This window comes from Bufo gargarizans, chromosome 10 (assembly GCF_014858855.1).
Source record: "Bufo gargarizans isolate SCDJY-AF-19 chromosome 10, ASM1485885v1, whole genome shotgun sequence".
Classification (NCBI taxonomy): domain Eukaryota; kingdom Metazoa; phylum Chordata; class Amphibia; order Anura; family Bufonidae; genus Bufo; species Bufo gargarizans.
The window spans coordinates 65,685,216-65,712,609 of record NC_058089.1 but is presented as its reverse complement, the minus strand read 5'-3'; the positions used below and the strand labels follow the sequence as shown (position 1 = coordinate 65,712,609).

General features: G+C 44.0%; 1 protein-coding gene across 6 annotated transcripts in view; it reads right to left on the bottom strand.

Annotated features, from left to right (window-relative positions):
• Positions 1-27,394, bottom strand: part of MUS81 (MUS81 structure-specific endonuclease subunit) — a 391,902-nt gene that overhangs the window by 55,777 nt on the left and 308,731 nt on the right. For all 6 annotated transcript variants that reach the window (XM_044271087.1, XM_044271085.1, XM_044271088.1 and 3 more), the window contains 3 exons: positions 19,573-19,740; positions 8,399-8,560; positions 5,313-5,440 (listed from right to left, as the gene is read on the bottom strand). In XM_044271087.1, the coding sequence (XP_044127022.1) occupies positions 5,313-5,440; positions 8,399-8,560; positions 19,573-19,740 (458 nt within the window). The remainder of the gene's footprint in view (positions 1-5,312; positions 5,441-8,398; positions 8,561-19,572; positions 19,741-27,394) is intronic.

Sequence of the window (27,394 nt, the reverse complement as noted above, 5' to 3'; positions counted from 1 at the left end):
GGCCACCTCAGGGTGTCTTCATATGTGACATAGCTCCCAATTACCATTCCAGCTAAATCCGCTTACCAAAAGCCATATGGTGCTCCTTTCACTCTGAAGCCTGCTGTGCGCCCATACATCAGTTCTTGAGCACACATGGGGTGTTTCTGTAAATTCCAGATTCAGGATAATAGATTTTGAGTTTTGTTTGGCTGTTAACCCTTGATGTGTTGCCGTAAAAAATATATTCAAATTAAAAATCTGCTAAAAAAAATAGTGAAATTTTGAATTTTTATTCCCATTTTCCTTTAATTCTTGTGGGGCACCTAAAGGGTTAACAAAGTTTGTAAAATCTGTTTTGAATAGCTTGAGGGGTGTAGTTTCTAAAATGGGGTGATTTACGGTTGGTTTCTAAGATGGAAGTCCCAAAAAGTGAGTTCATAACTGAACTGGTCATGAAAAAATTGGGTTTTGAAAATTTTCTTAAAGATTTTAAGATTTGCTTCTAAAAATTAGAAATTAGAAAACTAGAAATAGAAATTTGGAAATTTTCAAATTTTTGGTAAATTTGGCATTTTTTTTAAATAAATTTTGGCTCAATTTTACCACTGTCATGAAGTACAATATGTGATGAGAAAACAATCTCAGAATGGCCTGAATAAGTAAATGGTAGTATGCCAAAATAGGGGGACTGGTAGGTGGAGATACACTCCAGGTCTCACCTATTTTTGAATAAACCCTTTTGGGCGCCAATAGTGGTCGATAATGGTGGGTTGGTATCGAGCTACTTAAGTGTGTAATAGGTTTTGCATTAGCATTGTATTTGCAAAAAAGTGAAATAAAGGATGTAGGGATGTGTATAGAGATATCAATGTGTAGGATAAAAATGTATATATATATATATATATATATATATATATATATACACACACACACATACATATACACTCCCCTAAAGAATTATTAGGAACACCTGTTCTATTTCTCATTAATGCGATTATCTAGTAGAGTTGTGGTCCTGGTCAAGACAATCTCCTGAACTCCAAACTGAATGTCAGAATGGGAAAGAAAGGTGATTTAAGCAATTTTAAGTCTGGCATGGTTGTTGGTGCCAGACGGGCCGGTCTGAGTATTTCACAATCTGCTCAGTTACTGGGATTTTCACGCACAACCATTTCTAGGGTTTACAAAGAATGGTGTGTAAAGGGAAAAACATCCAGGATGCGGCAGTCCTGAGGGCGAAAATGCCTTGTTGATGCTAGAGGTCAGAGAAGAATGGGCCGACTGATTCAAGCTGATAGAAGAGCAACGTTGACTGAAATAACCACTCGTTACAACAGAGGTATGCAGCAAAGCATTTGTGAAGCCACAACACGCACAACCTTGAGGCGGATGGGCTACAACAGCAAAAGACCCCACCTGGTACCACTCATCTCCACTACAAATAGGAAAAAGAGGCTACAATTTGCACAAGTTCACCAAATTTGGACTGTTGAAGACTGGAAAAATGTTGCCTGGTCTGATGAGTCTCGATTTCTGTTGAGACATTCAAATGGTAGAGTCCGAATTTGGCATAAACAGAATGAGAACATGTATCCATCATGCCTTGTTACCACTGTTAGGGCTGCTGGTGGTGGTGTAATGGTGTGGGGCATGTTTTCTGGGCACACTTTAGGCCCCTTAGTGCCAATTGGCCACAGGCTACCTCAGCATTGTTTCTGACCATGTCCATCCCTTCATGACCACCATGTACCCATCCTCTGATGGCTACTTCCAGCAGGATAATGCACCATGCCACAAAGTTCGAATCATTTCAAATTGGTTCCTTGAACATGACAATGAGTTCACTGTACTAAAATGGCCCCCACAGTCACCAGATCTCAACCCAATAGAGCATCTTTGGGATGTGGTGGAACGGGAGCTTCGTGCCCTGGATGTGCATCCCTCAAATCTCCATCAACTGCAAGATGCTAGCCTATCAATATGGGCCAACATTTCTAAAGAATGCTATCAGCACCTTGTTGAATCAATGCCACGTAGAATTAAGGCAGTTCTGAAGGCAAAAGGGGGTCCAACACCGTATTAGTATGGTGTTTCTAATAATTCTTTAGGTGAGTGTATATATATATATATATACACACATACACACACACACATATATAAAATCTGCACAAAAGATCAAAAGATTGTACACATATAAAATCTGCAAAAAAGATTAAAAGATTGTACACATAGGTAGGATCACTGCACACCGTCTCGAGTGCCTGAGAGACCGTGTTCTGCAGTATCGTACACGATATAGTGTGGTACAGTTAGGCAAATCAATAGGTAAAAAATCTGTTTAAAAGGATACCAATACATATATTAAAATAATGTGGTATCGTGGGTTCATTTACTCACTTCACGAGGGAGGCGGTTTACCAGGATAAGCATAATACACCTGTAAACCGAATACCCCCCCAGCCTGGATCGCTTTTAGAGTTTTAACGGATAAAGGCAGCCAATCAAACGGGTGCTTCTCTTCAAAGGTCTTTATTGTATGTACAAATAAATCCGGCTCAACGCGTTTCGGGACAGGCACGTCCCTTCATCAGGAGCAATAGTGTCCCTGTCTGTAGTCACAGGTATTTATACCCTAAGTGTCTTATTGAAGTGTTTGTTAAAACACTAATTGGCAAAAGGGCGCCAAAAATGAAAAAACTGTGCCAAAATTGCATTGGGGACCGCCCATATGCGAGAGAAGGCGTCTCTAGCCAATCTGTGCGGCCATCTCTAGCCAATCTGCGCATGACCGGAAGTTGGTGCGTTCCAAACTGGAACGCATCGTAGCGTCCGGTCTAGTAGTTAGTTTCCTTCTTTTTTTCTATGTGCGGGGCGCGTGTCCGGAAGTTCGGCTTGGCGTTCCAAGCTGGAACGCATGTGGGACTTCCGGTTATCGCGATCTCTGTTTTCACTGCTTCTTGTGTTGATCTGTTTAAGCTGCATGGGCACGTTGAACTTCAAAATTATGGGGGCATCCGAGATGGACATTGTGTATAGTGGGGTAGATTCATCTCTGGGGTACATAGACTGGGCATTTGGGTAAAATAAGATAGATTGGATTAAAAGATCTTTTCTGGTGGCATAAATATAATATGCCATATATAAGGGTCCTATAAAATCTATCTTGCTTTATTCTAACATCGTGTGGGGATCAGGATAAAGAGATGTGGGGCTAATAGTTCGCGAGTATCAGTGGGAACAAAAGGGGAGGTGGGGAAAGGGGGGATGTTAACATTTATTTGGGTGTTAATGGGGTACTTCATGAACAGAATTTATAAATAAATGAGAAATATTTCAAAAATATTTCAAAAATATTAAAAATAAAAATTATTAAAAATAAGAATAAAAGTAGGAAGGGGTTTGTTCTAGGGGGATGACCTTTAGATCAAGGGGGTTGCCTTCGTGCGCTAGTGTGAAGTGGTGTGAGACGCTGTGTGTCGTGATTTTTCTTTTTATGTTTGATGTTACTGACAATCTGCCGGGTGTAGATGTGACGTCATCGGCGCAGGCGCACTGAAGAAGGAGCGGCCAGCGAGGTCCTCCTCTCAGTGCGCCTGCGCCGACTGAAGACTGGTACGGCGCAGGCGTGAGATTTAGAACGCAGACAGGGCCAGCCAGAGGAGGAGAGCGCTCGCTGGCCCTGTCAATCAACAGGAGGAGGGGGCTTTTTTTTTTTAAAGGAGGATGCGGCGGCTACCAGCAAGTAACCGCCCTACTTGCTGGTAGCCAGGTAATTAACATATTATAAAAGTGCAGTTTTTAAAGAAACTAGACAACAGAAAAGGGTAAGAGCACTATATATTGAAAAATCGCACTATAAGGATTTTAATTAACTCAAAAATGAAAAATGACTTTTGGGGGGGGTGACAGAAGCCCTTTAAGCGTATTTCAGAATAGTAAATGACCCCCTATAGATTTTTGCCTGTTTGTAGTTGAACTACCCTATGTTCCTATGGGCAATCACAATTCCTCAGATAATCATGAACACATGTATAATTGACTCTGTTAAAAATGGGTAATTGATATTATGTATTACTATCACAAGTATATATATGCTTGCACTTTAACTTGGAAAACACAATTATATTCTTGATATAATGTATGTTTAATCACTCTTTGCACAAACTATGTATCTTACTATACTATATTTGACATTTGTATGTATTCACTTGGTTGATAATAGTCCCAGTAAGAGGACTGAAACGTCACTACTCAGGTGAATAAAGCACACTACACATATACATATTTATATACTAAAAAAAGTAACCCGGTGCCGCCAGAATATGAAGTGTTGGTCTGTTTCTGCATATATTTGATTTGGTCCAAGGGTACCCTAGAGGTCAATCCATGCCCTGATTTTTATGGTGAAATCGCTAATAGACCTATACAACTGGGCAGTTACATACTGTGTATTTTATTAACAGTCCCCCATAACCATGTGACCTCCTAAGCACCCCGCCCCTTTGTGACCTCCACATTGCCCTGCCCTCCTTAACAGTACCCTCCACAGCAACTCATCCCCTTAACAGTGATCTCCACAATGCCTCCCCCTTAACAGTGGCCTCTACTGCTCTCCACCCACTTAACTGTGACCTCCACAGCATCCCACCCCCTTAACAGTGACTTTCACAGCACCCTGCCCCCTTAACTGTGACCTCCACAGTGCCCTGTTCCCTTGCCAGTGACCTCCACAGTGCCCTGTCCCCTGTTCCCTTGCCAGTGACCTCCAGAAATCACCCCCTTAAAAGTGACCTCCACAGCACCACGCCTTCTTAACAGTGACCTTCACAGCACCATCCCCTGAACACAGCACCCTGCCCCCCTAACCGTGACCTCCAGCACCCCACCCCCTTAACAGTGACCTCCACAGCGCACTGTCCCCCTTAACAGTGACCTATAACAGTAAAGAAAAATAGCTGAGCTGTTATGGCAACTAAGGACCTGCAAACTTTTATTGGCTAATACGGGTCATGTGTATGTCAGTTAGGATATAAGTGAAGGACCTGCAAACTTTTATTGGCTAATACGGGCATGTGTATGTCAGTTAGGATATAAGTGAAGGACCTGCAAGCTCTTATTGGCTAATACATTTTTTGGGAATATCTCAACATCGGTACATCCTAGGGAACTGAGACCTTTACGAAAACATTCCTAGACACCCAATGTACCTATGTGCCAAATTTGGTGTCCAATGGTTCAGGTGTCTGGATGCCTATAGAGGACAGATGGACAGACAGACATTGATTTTTATAATATAGATATTTTTATTTCAGCAGCAGTTCTTCACTTACCTGGCACTGGTTGCACTTTCTCTTGTGCTATCCACAGAAAGTCTCCAATGTGTAGTTTGCGTACATCAAAATTGACTCCGTTTCTTTTAAGTTCTGAAACCAATTCCTGTTTTCTATGTGCTGCACCCCTGAAAAAGTTGATGGGAAACCCATTTTGCTGTGAACAATTACTGCAAGTTGACAGATTCTCTTTAATGGGTTATCATGATTCTGGACTATTGTCTGCAGCAATGCACGAGTAGTACTGTACATAAGGAGTCCAGATCAGATTTTTTTAAAAATTTCCTACTACCCTGAACCCCACGCCTCGTTACCCTGCTGTCGGCATTCAAAACTGTGCAGAAATATGCAGTCTATACTTCTAACACAATGGATAGGACTCCCGTTCGCATGCACAAAAGTCCCGACAATGTATTTCAGTGCAGCTTTAACCCTTTTCCTGATGGAGTAGAGTGCCACGATTAAAGACCCGGTGGATGTCAGGGAGGGGTTAAACACTGTTGCGTTCCATATACGGTACCATTCATTTCAATGGTTCCACACACAAAAAAAAAAAAAAAAAGAATGTACTCCGTATGCATTCCGCTTCCGTATTTCCATTTTTCCGTTCCGTTGAAAGATATAACATGTCCTATTATTGCCCGCAAATCACGTTTCGTGGCTCTATTCAAGTCAATGGGTCTGCAAAAAAAACTGAACACATACGGAAATGCATCCGTATGTCTTCCATATCCGTTCCGTTTTTGCGGAACCTTCTATTGAAAATGTTATGCCCAGCCCAATTTTTTCTATGCAATTACTGTATACTGTATATGCCATACGGAAAAATGGAACAGAAAAGGAAACACAACGGAAACAAAAAAAAAACGGAACAATGAATCCGTGAAAAATGGACCGCAAAACACTGAAAAAGCCATACGGTTGTATGAAAGAGGCCTTATTTGTAATCCAATAAAATATCTGAGGAGATGGCCTCAACACATCTACCTGATCAGAATCAAAATGTTTCTGGCTCTAATGCACCCGAAACATGCCTCTAATAGGGTCTGTAGGTCCATGGCTGATAAGAGGAGGATGGAGGTTATGCATTGTAACAAGCACATTAAGCACATTAGGATGAGAAATAAGCCGGATATGAGTCACAACTGACAACAGAGGAAATGGGGGGCAGAAGGTAGATAAAAAAATTATTTGGATTCCTTAACTCATTTATTATCGCAGATAATCGTGGTAATAGATTCCACTTGAAGACGCAGCCTACTTTGGAACATAAGGCTATCTGTTTTTTTTTTTTTTAGATTATTTCAAAAGTTTTTTTTTGTCAACATAGCTGAATGAGGAGTTTTTGAATGTTTAATATTTATATATATTTTTTAATATTTTTTTAAACTTTATTGGACTGTGATTGTGGGGTGTCGTTCTGAGGACAAAGGCATTTCCCTTAATTGTGACTAACCACTCAGATGCTGCGGTCACTATTAAACTGCTGGAATAGGAGTTATCGCTGATCACAGCAATTAGAGCCAGATGCCTGCTGTATAATACAGCCAGTACCTGAAATCTACGGTCACAACGTACTTTTACAGCATGGAACGGGGACAACCTGCTGCCATGATGCAATGGTACGTCTGAGAGTGGAAAGAGGTTAAAGAACAACTGTCACCAAATTCAGAATGATAGTCAAAGGGGTTTTCCAAAATTTAAATACTGATGTGTTGCCACTGGCCTACGAAAATCTGCTACAAGGCTGTGGCACGTCTGTGAGCGCCACTGCCTTCTCAAACAGCTGACCAGTGTTCCGTGATATTTCCCCTACCCGTGAAATTTCCCTACCATCACTTCCTGTTGTGACGTGGCCGCACCGGACATGACGTTCCCAGCTTTGGAAGGTGTGCCGCGCCGCGCAGGAGCACAACTGGGTAGGGAAATTTCATACCAGAGTTGGGGAGAAGGGGCCACCTAATGCGCCTCAGCTGGACACCGGCCGACACTGTGCATGCGCCAGGAGCCTCACCAGCGGTTAGAGGGTAGGGAAAAATTACGGGCCAGTGCGCAAGCACGGCTAACCACTCCTGTCAGGATACACCGCGTGTGAGCACCAGCGGACAGGAAGATCTCTTATACCGAACATCCATCTGATCACCGCGCCTGCGCAGTGTGGGGGTAGGGAGATCTGATGGCCAATCTCCCTACCACTCACTGCACAAGCGCGGTGAACGCTGGTGTAAAATTTTCCTACCCCGTTGTTGTGCGCCTGCGCGGCACGGCACACCTCCTTCCAAAGCTGGGAACATCATGTCCGGTGCGGCTGCGCCACAACAGGAAGTGACGAATGTAGGGAAATTTCACAGGTAGGGAAATATCACAACACCGGCTAACAGTGGTGCCACAGCCTTCTAACAGCTTTTCGAAAGGCCAGCACATTCATCGGTCACGTGGCCTAGGTGCTGCTCAGCCCTACTGAAGTAAATAGGGCTAAGTGTGATACCAAGCACAGCCGCTATACAATGTACAACGCTGTGCTTTCAGAGCAGAAAGAAGACTGCAGTGCTGTCCTGTCATTAAACAAAAATATACATCCAGTCTCAGTCTTTAAATAGTTATTAAGGGGCTCATTTATTAAGACCAGCGTTTTAGACGCCGGTCTTAATAAAGACCTGCACTAGGGGTGGATCTCGACATAACTTCCGCCACTGCTTCTAAATGTAACACAGCTTTCTATCTGACTTACATTGAGACCATTTTCTAGGGTTACATTTAGACTATTTTCTACGCTTTTTATTTTTAGACCTGGAGTGAGGAACTTTGTGCCATCATCTGTGCCAGAAATACGACTAATCTAGGTGTATTTCTGTTTAATAAATCACACCCTTGGTGCAGGACTCTTTCAACTCAAAAACTTTAAAATAAGATAATATTTCCAGTTAGATACCAACAAGAAGAGCAGAGTTAAAGGGGTTGTCCATTTGATAATTATTTGGACACGGGTCAGAATGATGTTAAAAATAATCAAACTGTTGCTGCTGCTGATCATGATAGCACATAGTTAACAAATGTATACCAAACAAAAGTTTTACAAGCCTTACCCTGTGGTTTCAATGAAGTCAACACAAAGTATAACATTAAACTGGCCAGGCCGCAGAGTGAAATCTGGTATATGGTTATATGAGCTGGGTGCAGGATCTTCTCTCGATTGTCTATGGTTGACCGAGGAGAATGGCAGGCTAACAGTTTTGTGAGAGATAGCTCTGAAAACATAAAAGAGGCTCTTAGTAGTCTTGGTAAATTGAATAGATTAAAACACTTGGCAATGGTTTACAGGTAACACAGGGAACACAGGTAACAGTCACAGCTCTTCTGCCACATAAGCAGACACCAGTATTATAAATTGCACATGGTACCTGAAGGTTCTGTTACAGATTTTTTAGGTTAAAGTTAGTAGTAAGGTGGTAAAATGAGTAAAACATGTTTAGCAGTTTTCAGGACAATAAAAGGTTATTACATTTATACCTAGCTGTCAGATTCTGTGCAGGGATGTGCTGGTAATGTTGCCACGCTGACCATTCAAGCCCCGACAGGTAGGCCTATTAGTGAGTAGGGAAGCTGAGCTAATCAGGTTCCTGCTCAGCATCCAACCCCAGAGCTGGGCGGGATACGTCATGAGTCATGTACCTGTCAAACTGGCTGACCAGTTGCATGTGCGCTTGGCAGCTGAAAACCTCAGTGTTGGTCCCATGTTCATATGTGCCTGTATTACTGAGAAAAATTATGTTTTAATATATGCATATGAGCCTCTAGAAGCAGCGGGGATGTTACCATTACACCTAGAGGCTCTGCTCTCTCTACAGCTGCTGTACCCTCTCCACTTTGACTGACAGGACAAGCAGTGTAAATGTCATCACTGTCTGGCCCTGTCAATCAAAGTGCAGAGGGCACAGCAGTTACAGAGAGAGCAGAGCCTTTAGGTGTAATGGTAATGCCCCCGTTGCTTCTAGTGGCTCATTTGCATATATTAAAACATCATTGTTCTCAGTAAGGTGGGCACCCTGCTCTGATGATGTTTTGTGCACATTCCTGGGGAGCAGATCTGTGTCTGTGCACAAGACCTCACTGTGCTGGCCACGCCCCCCTGCACTGCCATCTGCTGTTTGCCCTGTCTCCCTCCCATTGGATTCTTCAGGAAACTTTAACCCCTTCTACCATCAGCAGCATATACTCAGGGCTGGAGGCTTTTCTGAGCAGCTGCATGCAGTGAAGAGACTAATTCTCAGGATCTTCCTTCCTCATCCTGCAGACACAGAGCTGACAGATTGGAAAAGTTCTGCAGAGTATTGGACAAGAACAAATAGGGGGAAGATCCTGTGTGTATCAACAGTATGATTGTACAGCTGGGACTTGTAGTCCTACACATACAACATGTTACTGACTATCCCAGCAGTTAGACGTGTCACTCAGGGCAGCGCTTTTATTCACTACCTTTGCAGAGCTGGAGGAGGGGCAGTCTTTTTTGATGCCCACAAATATTCATGAGGAAAACCTGTTATTGCAGGTAAACAAAGGGCCAGAAAAGAACTAGGGAAATTAGGAAATGTTATTTATTTTTTTGCCTAAAACTTGCTTACGGTAGATTGTGTATATTGCTGACCATCAGATTTACAGTGCTATATTTTTTTTTATAACTCGGAAAACCCCTTTAACTGTTAACTGCTTAGAAGCCGTAGTTGCTACCATGGCATACATGGAGTTAAAGGGGTTGTCCGGGTTCAGAGCTGAACCCGGACTTACCCTTATTTTCACCCCGGCAGCCCCCCTGAGCCTAGCATCGGAGCATCTCATGCTCCGATGCGCTCCCGTGCCCTGCGCTAGATCGCGCAGGGCACAGGCTCTTGTGTTTTCAATAACACACTGCCGGGCGGTAACTTCCGCCCAGCGGTGTGTTCGGTGACGTCACCGGCTCTGAGGGGCGGGCTTTAGCTCTGCCCTAGCCGTTTTACTGGCTAGGGCAGAGCCAAATCCCGCCCATCAGTGCCGGTGACGTCACCGGGCTTCCTGTCAGCCCCATAGAGAGCCCCGGTACGTCACCGGAACTCAGAAAAATGCCTTTGCCCTGTGCAATTTAGCGCAGGGCAAAGGAGAGCATCGGAGCATGAACTGCTCCGATGCTCATGTCAGGGGGGCTGCCTGGGTGAAAATGGAGGTATGTCCAGGTTCAGCTCTGAACCTGGACAACCCCTTTAACCACTTCAGCCCCGCTAGCTAAAAACCCCCTTCATGACCAGAGCACTTTTTACACTTCGGCACTACACTACTTTCACCGTTTATCGCTCGGTCATGCAACTTACCACCCAAATGAATTTTACCTCCTTTTCTTCTCACTAATAGAGCTTTCATTTGGTGGTATTTCATTGCTGCTGACATTTTTACTTTTTTTGTTATTAATCGAAATGTAACGATTTTTTTGCAAAAAAATGAAATTTTTCACTTTCAGCTGTAAAATTTTGCAAAAAAAACCGACATCCATATATAAATTTTTCGCTAAATTTATTGTTCTACATGTCTTTGATAAAAAAAAAAATGTTTGGGCAAAAAAAAAAATGGTTTGGGTAAAAGTTATAGCGTTTACAAACTATGGTACAAAAATGTGAATTTCCGCTTTTTGAAGCAGCTCTGACTTTCTGAGCACCTGTCATGTTTCCTGAGGTTCTACAATGCCCAGACAGTAGAAAAACCCCACAAATGACCCCATTTCGGAAAGTAGACACCCTAAGGTATTCGCTGATGGGCATAGTGAGTTCATAGAACTTTTTATTTTTTGCCACAAGTTAGCGGAAAATGATGATTTTTATTTTAATTTTTTTTTTTTTCTTACAAAGTCTCATATTCCACTAACTTGCGACAAAAAATAAAAAAAGTTCTAGGAACTCGCCAGGCCCCTCACGGAATACCTTGGGGTGTCTTCTTTCCAAAATGGGGTCACTTGTGGGGTAGTTATACTGCCCTGGCAATTTAGGGGCCCAAATGTGTGAGAAGTACTTTGCAATCAAAATGTGTAAAAAATGGCCTGCGAAATCCGAAAGGTGCACTTTGGAATATGTGCCCCTTTGCCCACCTTGGCTGCAAAAAAGTGTCACACATCTGGTATCGCCGTACTCAGAAGTTGGGGAATGTGTTTTGGGGTGTCATTTTACATATACCCATGCTGGGTGAGAGAAATATCTTGGCAAAAGACAACTTTTCCAATTTTTTTATACAAAGTTGGCATTTGACCAAGATATTTTTCTCACCCAGCATGGGTATATGTAAAATGACACCCCAAAACACATTCCCCAACTTCTCCTGAGTACGGCGATACCACATGTGTGACACTTTTTTGCAGCCAAGGTGGGCAAAGGGGCACATATTCCAAAGTGCACCTTTCGGATTTCGCCGGCCATTTTTTTTTACACATTTTGATTGCAAAGTTCTTCTCATACATTTGGGCCCCTAAATTGCCAGGGCAGTATAACTACGCCACAAGTGACCCCATTTTGGAAAGAAGACACCCCAAGGTATTCCGTGAGGGGCATGGCGAGTTCCTAGAATTTTTTATCGCAAGTTAGTGGAATATGAGACTTTGTAAGGAAAAAAGAAAAAAAAAGAAAAATCATCATTTTCCGCTAACTTGTGACAAAAAATAAAAAATTCTAGGAACTCGCCGTGCCCCTCACGGAATACCTTGGGGTGTCTTCTTTCCAAAATGGGGTCACTTGTGGCGTAGTTATACTGCCCTGGCAATTTAGGGGCCCAAATGTGTGAGAATTACCTTGCAATCAAAATCTGTAAAAAATGGCCTGTGAAATCCGAAAGGTGCTCTTTGGAATGTGTGCCCCTTTGCCCACCTTGGCTGCAAAAAAGTGTCACACATCTGGTATCGCCGTACTCAGGAGAAGTTGGGGAATGTGTTTTGGGGTGTCATTTTACATATACCCATGCTGGGTGAGAGAAATATCTTGGCAAAAGATAACTTTTCCCATTTTTTTATACAAAGTTGGCATTTGACCAAGATATTTTTCTCACCCAGCATGGGTATATGTAAAATGACACCCCAAAACACATTGCCCAACTTCTCCTGAGTATGGCGATACCAGATGTGTGACACTTTTTTGCAGCCTAGATGCGCAAAGGTGCCCAAATTCCTTTTAGGAGGGCATTTTTAGACATTTATATTCCAGACTTCTTCTCACACTTTCGGGCCCCTAAAAAGCCAGGGCAGTATAAATACCCCACATGTGACCCCACTTTGGAAAGAAGACACCCCAAGGTATTCAATGAGGGGCATGGCGAGTTCATCGAAATTTTTTTTTTTTTTGCATAAGTTAGCGGAAATTGATTTTTTTTTTGTTTTTTTCTCACAAAGTCTCACTTTCCGCTAACTTAGGACAAAAATTTTAATCTTTCATGGACTCAATAAAAATCATACGGACGTCTGAATGGAGCCTTACCAGGGGGGTGATCAATGACAGGGGGGGGGTGATCACCCATATAGACTCCCTGATCACCCCCCTGTCATTGATCACCCCCCTGGTAAGGCTCCATTCAGACGTCCGTATGATTTTTACGGATCCACTGATACATGGATCGGATCCGCAAAACACATGCGGACGTCTGAATGGAGCCTTACAGGGGGGTGATCAATGACAGGGGGTGATCAGGGTGATCACCCCCCTGGTAAGGCTCCATTCAGACGTCCGTATGATTTGTACGGATCCACTGATACATGGATCGGATCCGCAAAACACATGCAGACGTCTGAATGGAGCCTTACAGGGGGGTGATCAATGACAGGGGGTGATCAGGGTGATCACCCCCCTGTCATTGATCACCCCCCCTGTAAGGCTCAATTCAGACGTCCGTATGATTTTTACGGATCCATGGATACATGGATCGGATCCGCAAAACACATGCGGACGTCTGAATGGAGCCTTACAGGGGGGTGATCAATGACAGGGGGGTGATCAATGACAGGGGGTGATCAGGGAGTGTATATGGGTGATCACCCGCCTGTCATTGATCACCCCCCTGTAAGGCTCCATTCAGACGTCCGCATGTGTTTTGCGGATCCGATCCATGTATCCATGGATCCGTAAAAATCATACGGACGTCTGAATGGAGCCTTACAGGGGGGTGATCAATGACAGGGGGGTGATCAATGACAGGGGGTGATCAGGGAGTGTATATGGGTGATCACCCGCCTGTCATTGATCACCCCCCTGTAAGGCTCTATTCAGACGTCCGCATGTGTTTTGCGGATCCGATCCATGTATCCATGGATCCGTAAAAATCATACGGACGTCTGAATGGAGCCTTACAGGGGGGTGATCAATGACAGGGGGTGATCAGGGAGTGTATATGGGTGATCACCCGCCTGTCATTGATCACCCCCCTGTAAGGCTCCATTCAGACGTCCGCATGTGTTTTGCGGATCCGATCCATGTATCCATGGATCCGTAAAAATCATACGGACGTCTGAATGGAGCCTTACAGGGGGGTGATCAATGACAGGGGGGTGATCAATGACAGGGGGTGATCAGGGAGTGTATATGGGTGATCACCCCCCTGTCATTGATCACCCCCCTGTAAGGCTCCATTCAGACGTCCGTATGATTTTTACGGATCCATGGATACATGGATCGGATCCGCAAAACACATGCGGACGTCTGAATGGAGCCTTACAGGGGGGTGATCAATGACAGGGGGTGATCAGGGAGTGTATATGGGTGATCACCCGCCTGTCATTGATCACCCCCCTGTAAGGCTCCATTCAGACGTCCGCATGTGTTTTGCGGATCCGATCCATGTATCCATGGATCCGTAAAAATCATACGGACGTCTGAATGGAGCCTTACAGGGGGGTGATCAGGGAGTGTATATGGGTGATCACCCGCCTGTCATTGATCACCCCCCTGTAAGGCTCCATTCAGACGTCCGCATGTGTTTTGCGGATCCGATCCATGTATCCATGGATCCGTAAAAATCATTTTGTGCTATTTTGTATCCAGTTTGGGAGGTTGGTGTTCTGCAGTAGCTGTGCCTGTCTCTCGGAAAGGGGCATATCGCCTAAACGGATTTTAACCCCTTGTCTGCTGAAACGGTCCGTTACAGTGCTGCATTCTATAGCAGCGAATTCTGATTATTCACTATTAGTTCTAAATTTAACATTTATCTACAGATGAAGTGGTCTACCACTATAAAAGACATTGCATTACTTGCTTACACTATACTCCAGAATTTCAATGACAAGGGGTGATCAGGGAGTGTATATGGGTGATCACCCGCCTGTCATTGATCACCCCCCTGTAAGGCTCCATTCAGACGTCCGCATGTGTTTTGCGGATCCGATCCATGTATCCATGGATCCGTAAAAATCATACGGACGTCTGAATGGAGCCTTACAGGGGGGTGATCAATGACAGGGGGTGATCAGGGAGTGTATATGGGTGATCACCCCCCTGTCATTGATCACCCCCCTGTAAGGCTCCATTCAGACGTCCGTATGATTTTTACGGATCCATGGATACATGGATCGGATCCGCAAAACACATGCGGACGTCTGAATGGAGCCTTACAGGGGGGTGATCAAGTGACAGGGGGGTGATCAATGACAGGGGGTGATCAGGGAGTGTATATGGGTGATCACCCGCCTGTCATTGATCACCCCCCTGTAAGGCTCCATTTAGACGTCCGCATGTGTTTTGCGGATCCGATCCATGTATCCGTGGATCCGTAAAAATCATACGGACGTCTGAACGGAGCCTGACAGGGGGGTGATCAATGACAGGGGGGTGATCAATGACAGGGGGGTGATCAGGGAGTTTATATGGGGTGATCATGGGTGATCAGGGGTTTATAAGGGGTTAATAAGTGACGGGGGGGGGGGGTAGTGTAGTGTGGTGTTTGGTGCGACTGTACTGAGCTGCCTGTGTCCTCTGGTGGTCGATCCTAACAAAAGGGACCACGTAGCAGGTATATTAGATGCTGTTATCAAAACAGCGTCTAATATACCTGTTAGGGGTTAAAAAATTCGGATCTCCAGCCTGCCAGCGAGCGATCGCCGCTGGCAGGCTGGAGATCCACTCGCTTACCTTCTTTTCCTGTGAGCGCGCGCGCCTGTGTGCGCGCGGTCACAGGAAATCCCGGCCCTCGCGAGATGACGCGTATATGTGTCGTCGTGCGCAGGGCTGCCGCCTCCGGACCGCACATCTGCGTTAGGCGGTCCGGAGGTGATTAAGCAGCTGGCATTGGATTTTTCTACAGTCGGTGCCGGGCTCCAGCGGTGATCTGGAGCGTTGTATTAGCACAGCCTGTGCCAGGATTAATGGCAGCCCATGCTAGAATTAATTGCGTGAGCAACAGGGACTGAAGACAGTATACAGGCAGTGCTGATATAGCGCCCCCAGAAGAAAATAATGTGATTATTCTATTCTATAAATATATATAATATACTGTATATAGCTGGAAACTAAAAGGGTGAATTAATTTGATTAATCGCCCAGCCCTAATTTGAAATCAATTAGGTTTTAGTCTGTGTTGGGGTATTTAGTGTCAGGTTTATCAAACATGCAACATCTGATAAATTAAACACTTTTGTCTATAAATATTACTCCTCCAGTCCCCCCCCCCCCCCTCTCCCCCCAGCGGAGTGAGTTTGCGACTTAAAAAAAAAAAAATATATAGAGGGTGGCACAGCAAGATATACTGTTTCCATAACTCGGAAATAGCATAGCTTGCTGTGCTACACTGCTTCCGTACCTCCCATGAACTGCAATGAAAACTACTGAAACAGAAAAGCACTAAGCTGCTCCACTGTTTCCTGGACGCCTGGTGATCAGGTAGAGATGAGACTAACTGTTTAAGACTAACATCCACCAATCCAGACCTCTCATTTCCATTCACAAAACCTCTCTTGAGCTGCACTAATGCTCTGGAATGCCTTACCCAAAGCAATTAGGTTAATTTCCATCTCCAACAGTTTTAGGCTCTCCCTAAAAACACATCTTTTTAGAGTGGCCCATCGCTACCCCTCACTCCTTTTGTTTTAATTGTTGACTTGTTTGTTGCTAGGTAATGTACGATTTGTTCATGAACCCTCTCAATGTAAAGCATGGTGGAATATCATGGTGCTATATAAAAAAGATCAGCATTATTATTATTACTATTGAATGCCAGCTGGGATTTCTAAGCAGCCACCAAAGCCACCAGTATTGTATTCTATGTGTTTTATCCTGTGCCACTCGACTCTCTTGCCACTCTATGTATTCAATCCTTGATTCCATGACTGGCTTTATTTTCTACCATTGATCTGCTACTACCGATGCCTGTGCCAGCCCACTCCTTTGATTAATATGGGGGAAACCCACAAAGGAAATTCCTCCAATGGATAGTGGGGTAAACTAGGGAGTTTTGAAAATCGCACAGAAGTTGTTTAGTGCCAATTGTTTTATGGAAGTTGTTGTAATCAAGTGATTATTGTGCTTTTTATGGAATATTTTTTAACTCATTCTGTAAAAAAAGGTTATGTTTTAATTCACTGCATTGATCCATTTATTATTGTGCATATATCAAAGTATATTGTGCTTGTGGCGAAACCAACCTCGCCACTGGGTTTTGGAGAGGGCTGTTTAAAAGCCTCTTGCCTCAGGATTATGGCCCATAGTAACTTTAAAGGAGAAAACAGACCGGCCGCACAGCTTAAATCTGTCTGTAGAATTGTATTTTATGTTATTATGCGTTCGGTTAAATTGTATGTTATGTGAGGGCACCCAGATAGCTAATATTATTGTATTCGTGTATTCTGAGTGCCATTCACCTAATGATATGCACTCAGACTTGAGCTATCTGGGGATATGTTAAATGTCTGTGTTTGCTGTGGGGGTGTGCCATTGTGTGTTTAAATGGTGATGTCTGTCCTGTTGTCTCCACATGTGTATTGGTGATCTCCCTTTGTCCTGAGAGATAATTGGATTGCCTTTGGTTGTCTCTGGGACAGAGAGGAGGAAACCATGATGCATTGTGGGGATGTGTTGTATCTGTTCTGTATTTGCAAAACTGTAATAAAAACCAGGCTGGGTGTGCCAGCACATCAGACCACTGCTGACCTTCAACACGGAGCCTTGTCTCGTTATTGGGGGGATTCCCTGTATGCTGTTGGAGACTGATTGCCAGGAGTGTAAGCTGACTGTATGCTTTTCCTGTTCGTCTGCTGGCAGCTATTTGTGAGGTTCCAGTTTGGAGTGCTATTTTGTATCCAGTTTGGGAGGTTGGTGTTCTGCAGTAGCTGTGCCTGTCTCTCGGAAAGGGGCATATCGCCTAAACGGATTTTAACCCCTTGTCTGCTGAAACGGTCCGTTACAGTGCTGCATTCTATAGCAGCGAATTCTGATTATTCACTATTAGTTCTAAATTTAACATTTATCTACAGATGAAGTGGTCTACCACTATAAAAGACATTGCATTACTTGCTTACACTATACTCCAGAATTTCATACACAATCATGGTGGCTGCAAAACCGAAAATCTCCCAGCATTCCTTCCTAGTACAAAAGTGGGCTAGTACAAAATAAGTACCGTAAATCAACACATTTACAAACTCACTACTGTGTACATAAAATACAGGTCCTTCTAAAAAAATTAGCATATTGTGATAAAGTTCATTATTTTCTGTAATGTACTGATAAACATTAGACTTTCATATATTTTAGATTCATTACACACCAACTGAAGTAGTTCAAGCCTTTTATTGTTTTAATATTGATGATTTTGGCATACAGCTCATGAAAACCCAAAATTCCTATCTCAAAAAATTAGCATATCATGAAAAGGTTCTCTAAACAAGCTATGAACCTAATCATCTGAATCAACTAATTAACTCTAAACACCTGCAAAAGATTCCTGAGGCTTTTAAAAACTCCCAGCCTGGTTCATTACTCAAAACCGCAATCATGGGTAAGACTGCCGACCTGACTGCTGTCCAGAAGGCCATCATTGACACCCTCAAGCAAGAGGGTAAGACACAGAAAGAAATTTCTGAACGAATAGGCTTTTCCCAGAGTGCTGTATCAAGGCACCTCAGTGGGAAGTCTGTGGGAAGGAAAAAGTGTGGCAGAAAACGCTGCGCAACGAGAAGAGGTGACCGGACCCTGAGGAAGATTGTGGAGAAGGACCGATTCCAGACCTTGGGGGACCTGCGGAAGCAGTGGACTGAGTCTGGAGTAGAAACATCCAGAGCCACCGTGTACAGGCATGTGCAGGAAATGGGCTACAGGTGCCGCATTCCCCAGGTCAAGCCACTTTTGAACCAGAAACAGCGGCAGAAGCGCCTGACCTGGGCTACAGAGAAGCAGCACTGGACTGTTGCATGTCATTCGGAAATCAAGGTGCCAGAGTCTGGAGGAAGACTGGAGAGAGGGAAATGCCAAAATGCCTGAAGTCCAGTGTCAAGTACCCACAGTCAGTGATGGTCTGGGGTGCCATGTCAGCTGCTGGTGTTGGTCCACTGTGTTTTATCAAGGGCAGGGTCAATGCAGCTAGCTATCAGGAGATTTTGGAGCACTTCATGCTTCCATCTGCTGAAAAGCTTTATGGAGATGAAGATTTCATTTTTCAGCACGACCTGGCACCTGCTCACAGTGCCAAAACCACTGGTAAATGGTTTACTGACCATGATTTTACTGTGCTCAATTGGCCTGCCAACTCTCCTGACCTGAACCTCATAGAGAATCTGTGGGATATTGGGAAGAGAAAGTTGAGAGACGCAAGACCCAACACTCTGGATGAGCTTAAGGCCGCTATCGAAGCATCCTGGGCCTCCATAACACCTCAGCAGTGCCACAGGCTGATTGCCTCCATGCCACGCCGCATTGAAGCAGTCATTTCTGCAAAAGGATTCCCGACCAAGTATTGAGTGCATAACGGAACATAATTATTTGAAGGTTGACTTTTTTTGTATTAAAAACACTTTTCTTTTATTGGTCGGATGAAATATGCTAATTTTTTTAGATAGGAAATTTGGGTTTTCATGAGCTGTATGCCAAAATCATCAATATTAAAACAATAAAAGGCTTGAACTACTTCAGTTGGTGTGCAATGAATCTAAAATATATGAAAGTCTAATGTTTATCAGTACATTACAGAAAATAATGAACTTTATCACAATATGCTAATTTTTTGAGAAGGACCTGTATATTAGAAAAGCTTAAAGGGTGCAATATATAGTTTCACTTACAATACATTTTGGGTATTTTCTGTATAATTCAGGTTATCCCGCTCCTCTGGATCTTCCTCAGAAGTCATGCTACATGCTTCACTGACACCATCATTCCTGTCTTCGAGCAGTTCTTCAGCAGCTTCCAATCTCTGCGCTAGCTCAAGTCCTTGGTCAGTAAGAGAATATCTGCACAGAAGACATTCAGGATCTTAGAAGAGAGGACTATGCAGTCCATCAGCAAACAGTACTTCCATACATAACGCTCATAAAATGTGCTTTACTTTATCATGTATATTTGTTTTACTCACTTTATACAGACGTGGACAAAATTGTTGGTACCCTTTGGTCAATGAAAGAAAAAGTCACAATGGTCACAGAAATAACTTTAATCTGACAAAAGTAATAATAAATTAAAATTCTATAAATGTTAACCAATGAAAGTCAGACATTGTTTTTCAACCATGCTTCAACAGAATTATGTAAAAAAATAAACTCATGAAACAGGCATGGACAAAAATGATGGTACCCCTAACTTAATATTTTGTTGCGCAACCTTTTGAGGCAATCACTGCAATCAAACGCTTCCTGTAACTGTCAATGAGACATCTGCACCTCTCAGCAGGTATTTTGGCCCACTCCTCATGAGCAAACTGCTCCAGTTGTGTCCGGTTTGAAGGGTGCCTTTTCCAGACTGCATGTTTCAGCTCCTTCCAAAGATGCTCAATAGGATTGAGGTCAGGGCTCATAGAAGGCCACTTTAGAATAGTCCAATTTTTTCCTCTTAGCCATTCTTGGGTGTTTTTAGCGGTGTGTTTTGGGTCATTGTCCTGTTGCAAGACCCATGACCTGCGACTGAGACCAAGCTTTCTGACACTGGCTAGTACATTTCTCTCTAGAATTCCTTGATAGTCTTGAGATTTCATTGTACCCTGCACAGATTCAAGACACCCTGTGCCAGACGCAGCAAAGCAGCCCCAGAACATAACAGAGCCTCCTCCATGTTTCACAGTAGGGACAGTGTTCTTTTCTTGATATGCTTCATTTTTTCGTCTGTGAACATACAGCTGATGTGCCTTGGCAAAAACTTCGATTTTTGTCTCATCTGTCCACAGGACATTCTCCCAGAAGCTTTGTGGCTTGTCAACATGTAGTTTGGCATATTCCAGTCTTGCTTTTTTATGATTCGTTTTCAACAATGGTGTCCTCCTTGGTCGTCTCCCATGTAGTCCACTTTGGCTCAAACAACGACGGATGGTGCGATCTGACACTGATGTTCCTTGAGCATGAAGTTCACCTTGAATCTCTTTAGAAGTCTTTCTAGGCTCTTTTGTTACCATTCGGATTATCCGTCTCTTAGATTTGTCATCAATTTTCCTCCTGCGGCCACGTCCAGGGAGGTTGGCTACAGTCCCATGGATCTTAAACTTATGAATAATATGTGCAACTGTACTCACAGGAACATCTAGTTGCTTGGAGATGGTCTTATAGCCTTTACCTTTAACATGCTTGTCTATAATTTTCTTTCTGATCTCTTGAGACAGCTCTTTCCTTTGCTTCCTCTGGTCCATGTCGAGTGTGGTACACACCATATCACCAAACAACACAGTGATTACCTGGAGCCATATATATAGGCCCAATGGCTGATTACAAGGTTGTAGACACCTGTGATGCTAATTAGTGGACACACCTTGAATTAACATGTCCCTTTGGTCACATTATGTTCTGTGTTTTCTAGGGGTACCATCATTTTTGTCCATGCCTGTTTCATGAGTTTATTTTTTTACATAATTCTGTTGAAGCATGGTTGAAAAACAATGTCTGACTTTCATTGGTTAACATTTATAGAATTTTAATTTATTATTACTTTTGTCAGATTAAAGTTATTTCTGTGACCATTGTGACTTTTTCTTTCATTGACCAAAGGGTACCAACAATTTTGTCCACGTCTGTATATAATGATTGTCTAGCCCTGTTCTTGCAGAAGGCTAAATTCAGAATTTTGCTTGACTTTGGTTAGCAAAAATCAGTGCATTGTGGAAGCCCAGAACATCTTCTGTACAGAGCCTAATAATAGTTGTGCCTTAACCCCTTCTACCCCGGGCCAGTTTTCACCTTAAGGGCAAAGCTATATATTTTTTTGCAAATCTGACATTTTATGATTTTGGAATGTTTTTACTTATCCAAGCCATGCTGAGACTGTTTTCTCATGACACATTGTACTTCATGACAGTGGTAAATTTGATTCGATATATTTCACCTTTATTTATATAAAAAAAAAAATCCAAAGTTTACCAAAAATGCAATTTCTCTGATTTGAAGACAGTGATAGTGATTTAAGATAGTGATACCTCATAAAATAGTTATTATTTTAAATTTCACATATGTCCACTTTATGGTGTCATCATTTTGTAAGTGTAACTTTATTTATTTTTTGGGATGTTAGATAGATGCAATTTTTTAAATTAAGAAAATTTCCAAAACCCACTTTTTAATTCAGTTATGAAGTTACTTTGTGGGGATTGCATAATAGAAACCACTCATATATGACCCCATTTTAGGAACTACACCCCTCAAGTTATTGAAATTTTGATTTTTACAAACTTTGTTAACCCAGCTGGTCTACAAGAATTAAAGGAAGAATTAAAGGAAAATAAGGAGAAATTTCAAAATGTCACTTTATTTTGCACATTTTCAATTGGAATTTTCCCATATTGAGATTAGGTCAGCAACATAATCCCAAAAGCAATGAAACAACCAAAGATAATTGGGGAGGGGAAGGTGAGAAGGGATGAGATCTTGGACTCCCAGGTCGCTGCTGGGAACCATGTTGTCCGAGTTGTACTCCACTTTTACAGACTGACAAAAATATGCACAACCCCCCCCCCCCCCCCCCCCCCAAAAAAAAATGAGAAAATTGTTAGATAACATTCTTTCCTGTATATTCAATTGTATATAAAGTGCAAGTGCTGCAATAAAACTACAAGCAAGAGAAACAGCCTGTATATCACATAAAGAAAGGGACTATTGTGGTACAATAGTTCAGGTAGTGGGACTCCTACATTCATAAAGCCTATGCACTAAGTGAAAGGGCTGCCGCATTAGTGACTCTAGATAACCTCTGGGCGATTGCACGTCCCCGTGACGGCAACGATCCATTCGGATGTCTGCCCCATCAACTTTCGATGTTCTTTTCTGCGCCTACCATGGTGATCACGAGTAACGGGGAATCAGGGTTCGATGCCGGAGAGGGAGCTTGAGAAAGGGATAACACATCCAAGGGAGGTCAATGGCTGAAATCTGATTGGGGGGAGAGGGTGGGTCAAGTTATTAAAGCAGAAAAATCGAAGGAAGGCAGGGGGCACGCGGCAATTATCCACTCCCGACTCAGGGAGGTAGTGACGATAAATAGCAATACAGGACTCTTAACATGCCCTATTACTGGAATGAGTAATAAAAAAATTAAAGGGAATGTCACTGCGGTATTTTGGATGAGGAAACGTTATACAGGAGAGGCCCTGCTGCCGCTCTGGTGACTCTAGATAAGTTCCCCGTGACGTCCACAATCTATTTGGATATCTTCCCTATCAACTTTCGATGTTCTTTTATGCGCCTAACATAGTGACCACTGGTAACGGGGAATCCTCGTTCGATTTCGGAGAGGGAGCCTGATAAACTGCTACTACTTCAAAGCAAGGCAGCATGAGTTGCGGGCCTGCAGGTGAGCTGACCCTGTAAAAGATTTTAGGTTCGGGCCTGCTGGTGAGCTGACCCTGTAAAAGATTATATACAATGGCCTGCAGCTGAGCTGACCCTCTAAAAAGTTATATGTGAGGTCCTGCATGTGAGCTGACCCTGTAAAAGATTTGTGTCACGGGAAGTAAGGGGAAAGAAAGGCAACCAAAGGGAACCACAACTAAACAACAGACTAGGCCCCAAATCTAGGGAACAAAGAGGTCACCTCCTAGCAATCCCTGATACTCTCCCTAAACTGCTAACATGTGCAAATCTGAAAAGGTAGAAATGCACATGCACAGGAACCTAACTTTCAAACTGAAGGAGCTGAGGCCTAGTCATAACAGACACACCAAGAAAAGGGATAAGGACTTAGCTTGAGATGTAACTGGAACAGGAGAAACACCACACAAGCAGAGCACTCCACAGAAGAACTCAGCAGCAGGGAAACAAGTGAGAGGCGGAACATATAAAGAGCAACCTGACTGATAATGAGCAGCATCTGCGAAGTGGTGGAAACCTGTCAGCAACAATGAAAACAAGAGAGATCTGTCATATAGACTCCTGAATCTTCCATCTATCTGAACTTCTAAGATCTCTCCCAGGGCCGGCGGTGACAGCATGTGAGCTGACCCAGTAAAAGATTCAAGTTGCGGGCCTGCAGGTCAGCTGAACCAGTAAAAGATTTTAGGTGCGGGCCTGCTGGTGAGCTGAGGTGGAACCTACAAACCCAACTTGAATTCGATGGCTGCATTAATCTGCAGGTGACCGTGATACAGCTCCACAGATTGTTTCCATCTGCATCTTTTTAAGCAATCTGTGGCCTTAGTCTTTTATCCAGACTCCTCATGCTGCCATCTCCATACCATGTCAGCTTGCCACTCATTTTTATCACCATACTGCTGCTGATGCTGCTTAAAAGGCCTTAAACTGATCACCAGGCCCACAATTTAATTAAAGTTTTGTAATCGATAAACCCAACTTGCTTTTGTGGGCTGCATCAGTGGCGTAGCTACAATTGACTGGGCCCCACAGCAAATTTTTGAATGGGGCTCCATCCAACAGTCATTTTTTAGCGACTCCTTCCTTTCATGCCGCCCCCATTCCTGTGGCTAGTAAAGACTCTCTCAGACCAGAACCGGCAGCTGTTGCATCAGTTTTATACACTGTCAATGCATATAATTTCATTGTGTAACACTGTTGAGAGGTCCCTGACCAAATCCCTTAGTCCTCCTCCTCCTGGATGGGCCCCTTCTGGGTCAGGGCTCCAAAGCTGCAGCTTCCCCTATAGCTATGGCCCTGGTCTGCATTAATCTGCAGGTGACCGTGATATAGCTCCACAGATTGTTTCCATCTGCATCTTTCTAAACCAGGGACGCTCAATCTGTGGCCCTCCAGCTGTTGTAAAACTACAACTTCCACAATGCCCTGCTTTAGGCTGATAGCTGTAGGCTGTTCAGGCATGCTGGGAGTTGTAATTTTGCAACAGAAGTGGGATGGTTACGCTGATAATAGCGTTATCGCCACTAACCATCTGTGAAGATTCAAAGTTTTTTAAAACCTCAGAGGTCTGACATCAATGCCCACTCTTCGTCACCTTTCGAGTCAACTGCCACTATTCACAAGCAACCATGTTGCAGCTGGTATTCCACAACTGGCCTCCGCTGCTCACAAAGCCTGGCCAACATGTGGAACCTAGAGCTCCAGCGCGAGCTCACATCACACAACAGTAGGTGAGCTTGAAGCCGCAAGCGCTGCTGCAGTGTTGACAGACCGGCTGAAGCTGTGGACAACTTGCGGAAATGGGCACACACTCGGCGCTCCTTCACTAGTAGCTCTGGCAAATTGGGGTAGGTTTTGATAAACTGCTGAATAACTAAGTTTAAGACGTGGGCTAGGCATGGGATGTGTGTCAGGTTGCCGAGCTCCAAAGCCGCCACCAAGTTACAACCCTTGTCAGACACAACCATGCCTGGTTGTAGGTTGAGTTGCGAGAGCCATAGCTTGGTTTGGTCCCTTATACCCTGCCACAGCTCTGCAGTGGTGTGCTGTTTGTCTCCTAAGCAGATCAACTTCAGCACGGCCTGTTGACGCTTACCCACAGCAGTCCTACACTGCTTCCAGCTAGCGACTGATGACTGACTGCTGCTGGAAGTGGAGGAAGAGGCGGCGGAGGATGAGAAGTGGGGGTTGGAGCCAGTAAAATAGCTACTGGAGGAGACCCTGATGGACATAGGGCCCGCAATCCTGGGCTTGGGTAGCACCTGTACCATAACAGCCTACGAGTCATTCCCGGCCTCCACAACATTCACCAAGTGAGCAGTCAGGGAAATGCAGCGTCCCTGGCCACCAGCACTTGTCCATGTGTCCGTGGACCTTCCCAGTAACTGCGTTGGTCAGGGCGATGTTCTGGGACACATGCTGGTGTAAGGTGGGCACGGCACAACGTGAGAAATAGTGCTGGCTGGGAACTGCGTACCGAGGGACGGCCGCCGACATCAGTCTGCGGAAGGCCTCAGTGTCCACAAGCCTAAATGGCAACATTTCAAGGGCCAGTGATTTCGAAAGTTGTGCATTTAGTGCTATGGCCTGTGGGTGGGTGGGTATTTGCATTTGCGTTCAAATGACTGTTATGGACATTTGGACGCTGCACTAGGACAGGGAAGTGGATGTTGTTGCTGATGGTTCATGCGAAGGTCCAGGTGAAGGGCAAGGGGCATCCGTACCTGCGCCTTCGACAGGTGATTGGCCAGCAGTGGGTAACACAGGGGAAGGGGAGGTAGTGGTGTGAACCGCAGACCCAGATTGTGGACCCAGGCTTTCGGCCCACTTGTTAGGGTGCTTGGATACCATGTGACGGATCATGCTCGTGGTGATGAGGTTGCTAGTCTTCACGCCCCGGATCATTTTGGTATGTCTTAGGTTGCAACCTACCACTCTTTTGTCGTCTGCACTTTCCTCAAAAAAGTGCCATACTGCAAACACCTACCCTTTGGCAAGGTAGATTTACGCATGGGGGTGCTTGGTGTAACGGTTGAGGGCCTGTTTGGTGTGGGCCGACTTCTCCCTTTTGCAACCCCACTGCCTCTTCCAGCCTGTTGCAGTGCTGCAGATCCCTCCCCCTCTGAACTGCTGTCCTCGCTCGGCTTTTCACCTTCCCATGTTGGGTCATCGTCAACCACCTCCTCTTCCACTTCCTCACTCTGCTCATGCTCCTGACTTGACCTAACCACAAGTGATTGGTAAATGAGTCTCATCATCATCCACCTCGTGAACAAATGATTGCCATTCACCACCATCATCTTCTTGAGACTGTGAAGGCTCAAGGGGTTGGGAATCAGGGCACAATATCTCAGGTCCCTCTTCAAGCATGCTGGGCACGAGGGTCAAATGTAATAGTGGCACTGGAAAGAGATCCTCAGAATATCCGAGTGTGGGATCACTCGTTTGGCAAGCCTCTCCATGGTGGGAGGAAGGATGATCAGAGAGACCAACTGTTCGCACTGGTCCGACTTGGACAGTGTTATCATGCACCGCCCAGCTAAGTTGGACATGAAGCTGGGTACGGTGGATTTCTTTTATTTTATTTTATTTCTAGTGCAATGGCAGCAGGCACAGTTTCATTGCACTCAGGGCCACGGCCTCTTCATGCACCATCAGCATCACGCCCACCTCCCCGTTCCTTAGTGCTCACCTTCTTCATATTAATGGTTTTGTCACTAGATGTGGAGCAAATTTTTTTACAGTCCGCTAAAGACACAGTTTTCTGATGCAGGACAGTATATGTCACAGAAACACACAGAATATGGACACTATATTAGGCCAAGATTTTTGGAATTTGCCTTAAATAAACAGTTTTCGGATGGCGTACTGTATATGTCACAGAATACCACAGAATATGGACACTATTTTAGGCCTAGATTATTGGAATCTGCGGTACAGATTTTCTGATATAGTTTATATTTATATTTTTCCCTATATCTAGGCCTGACAACCACACAAGGTATTGAAGCGCAGATCACACAATTCACGGACTACACAAAAATGTGGATCATGGGAAAAAAAATATTATTTTCACTAATATTCTTCCTATCTCTGCCTCTGACAC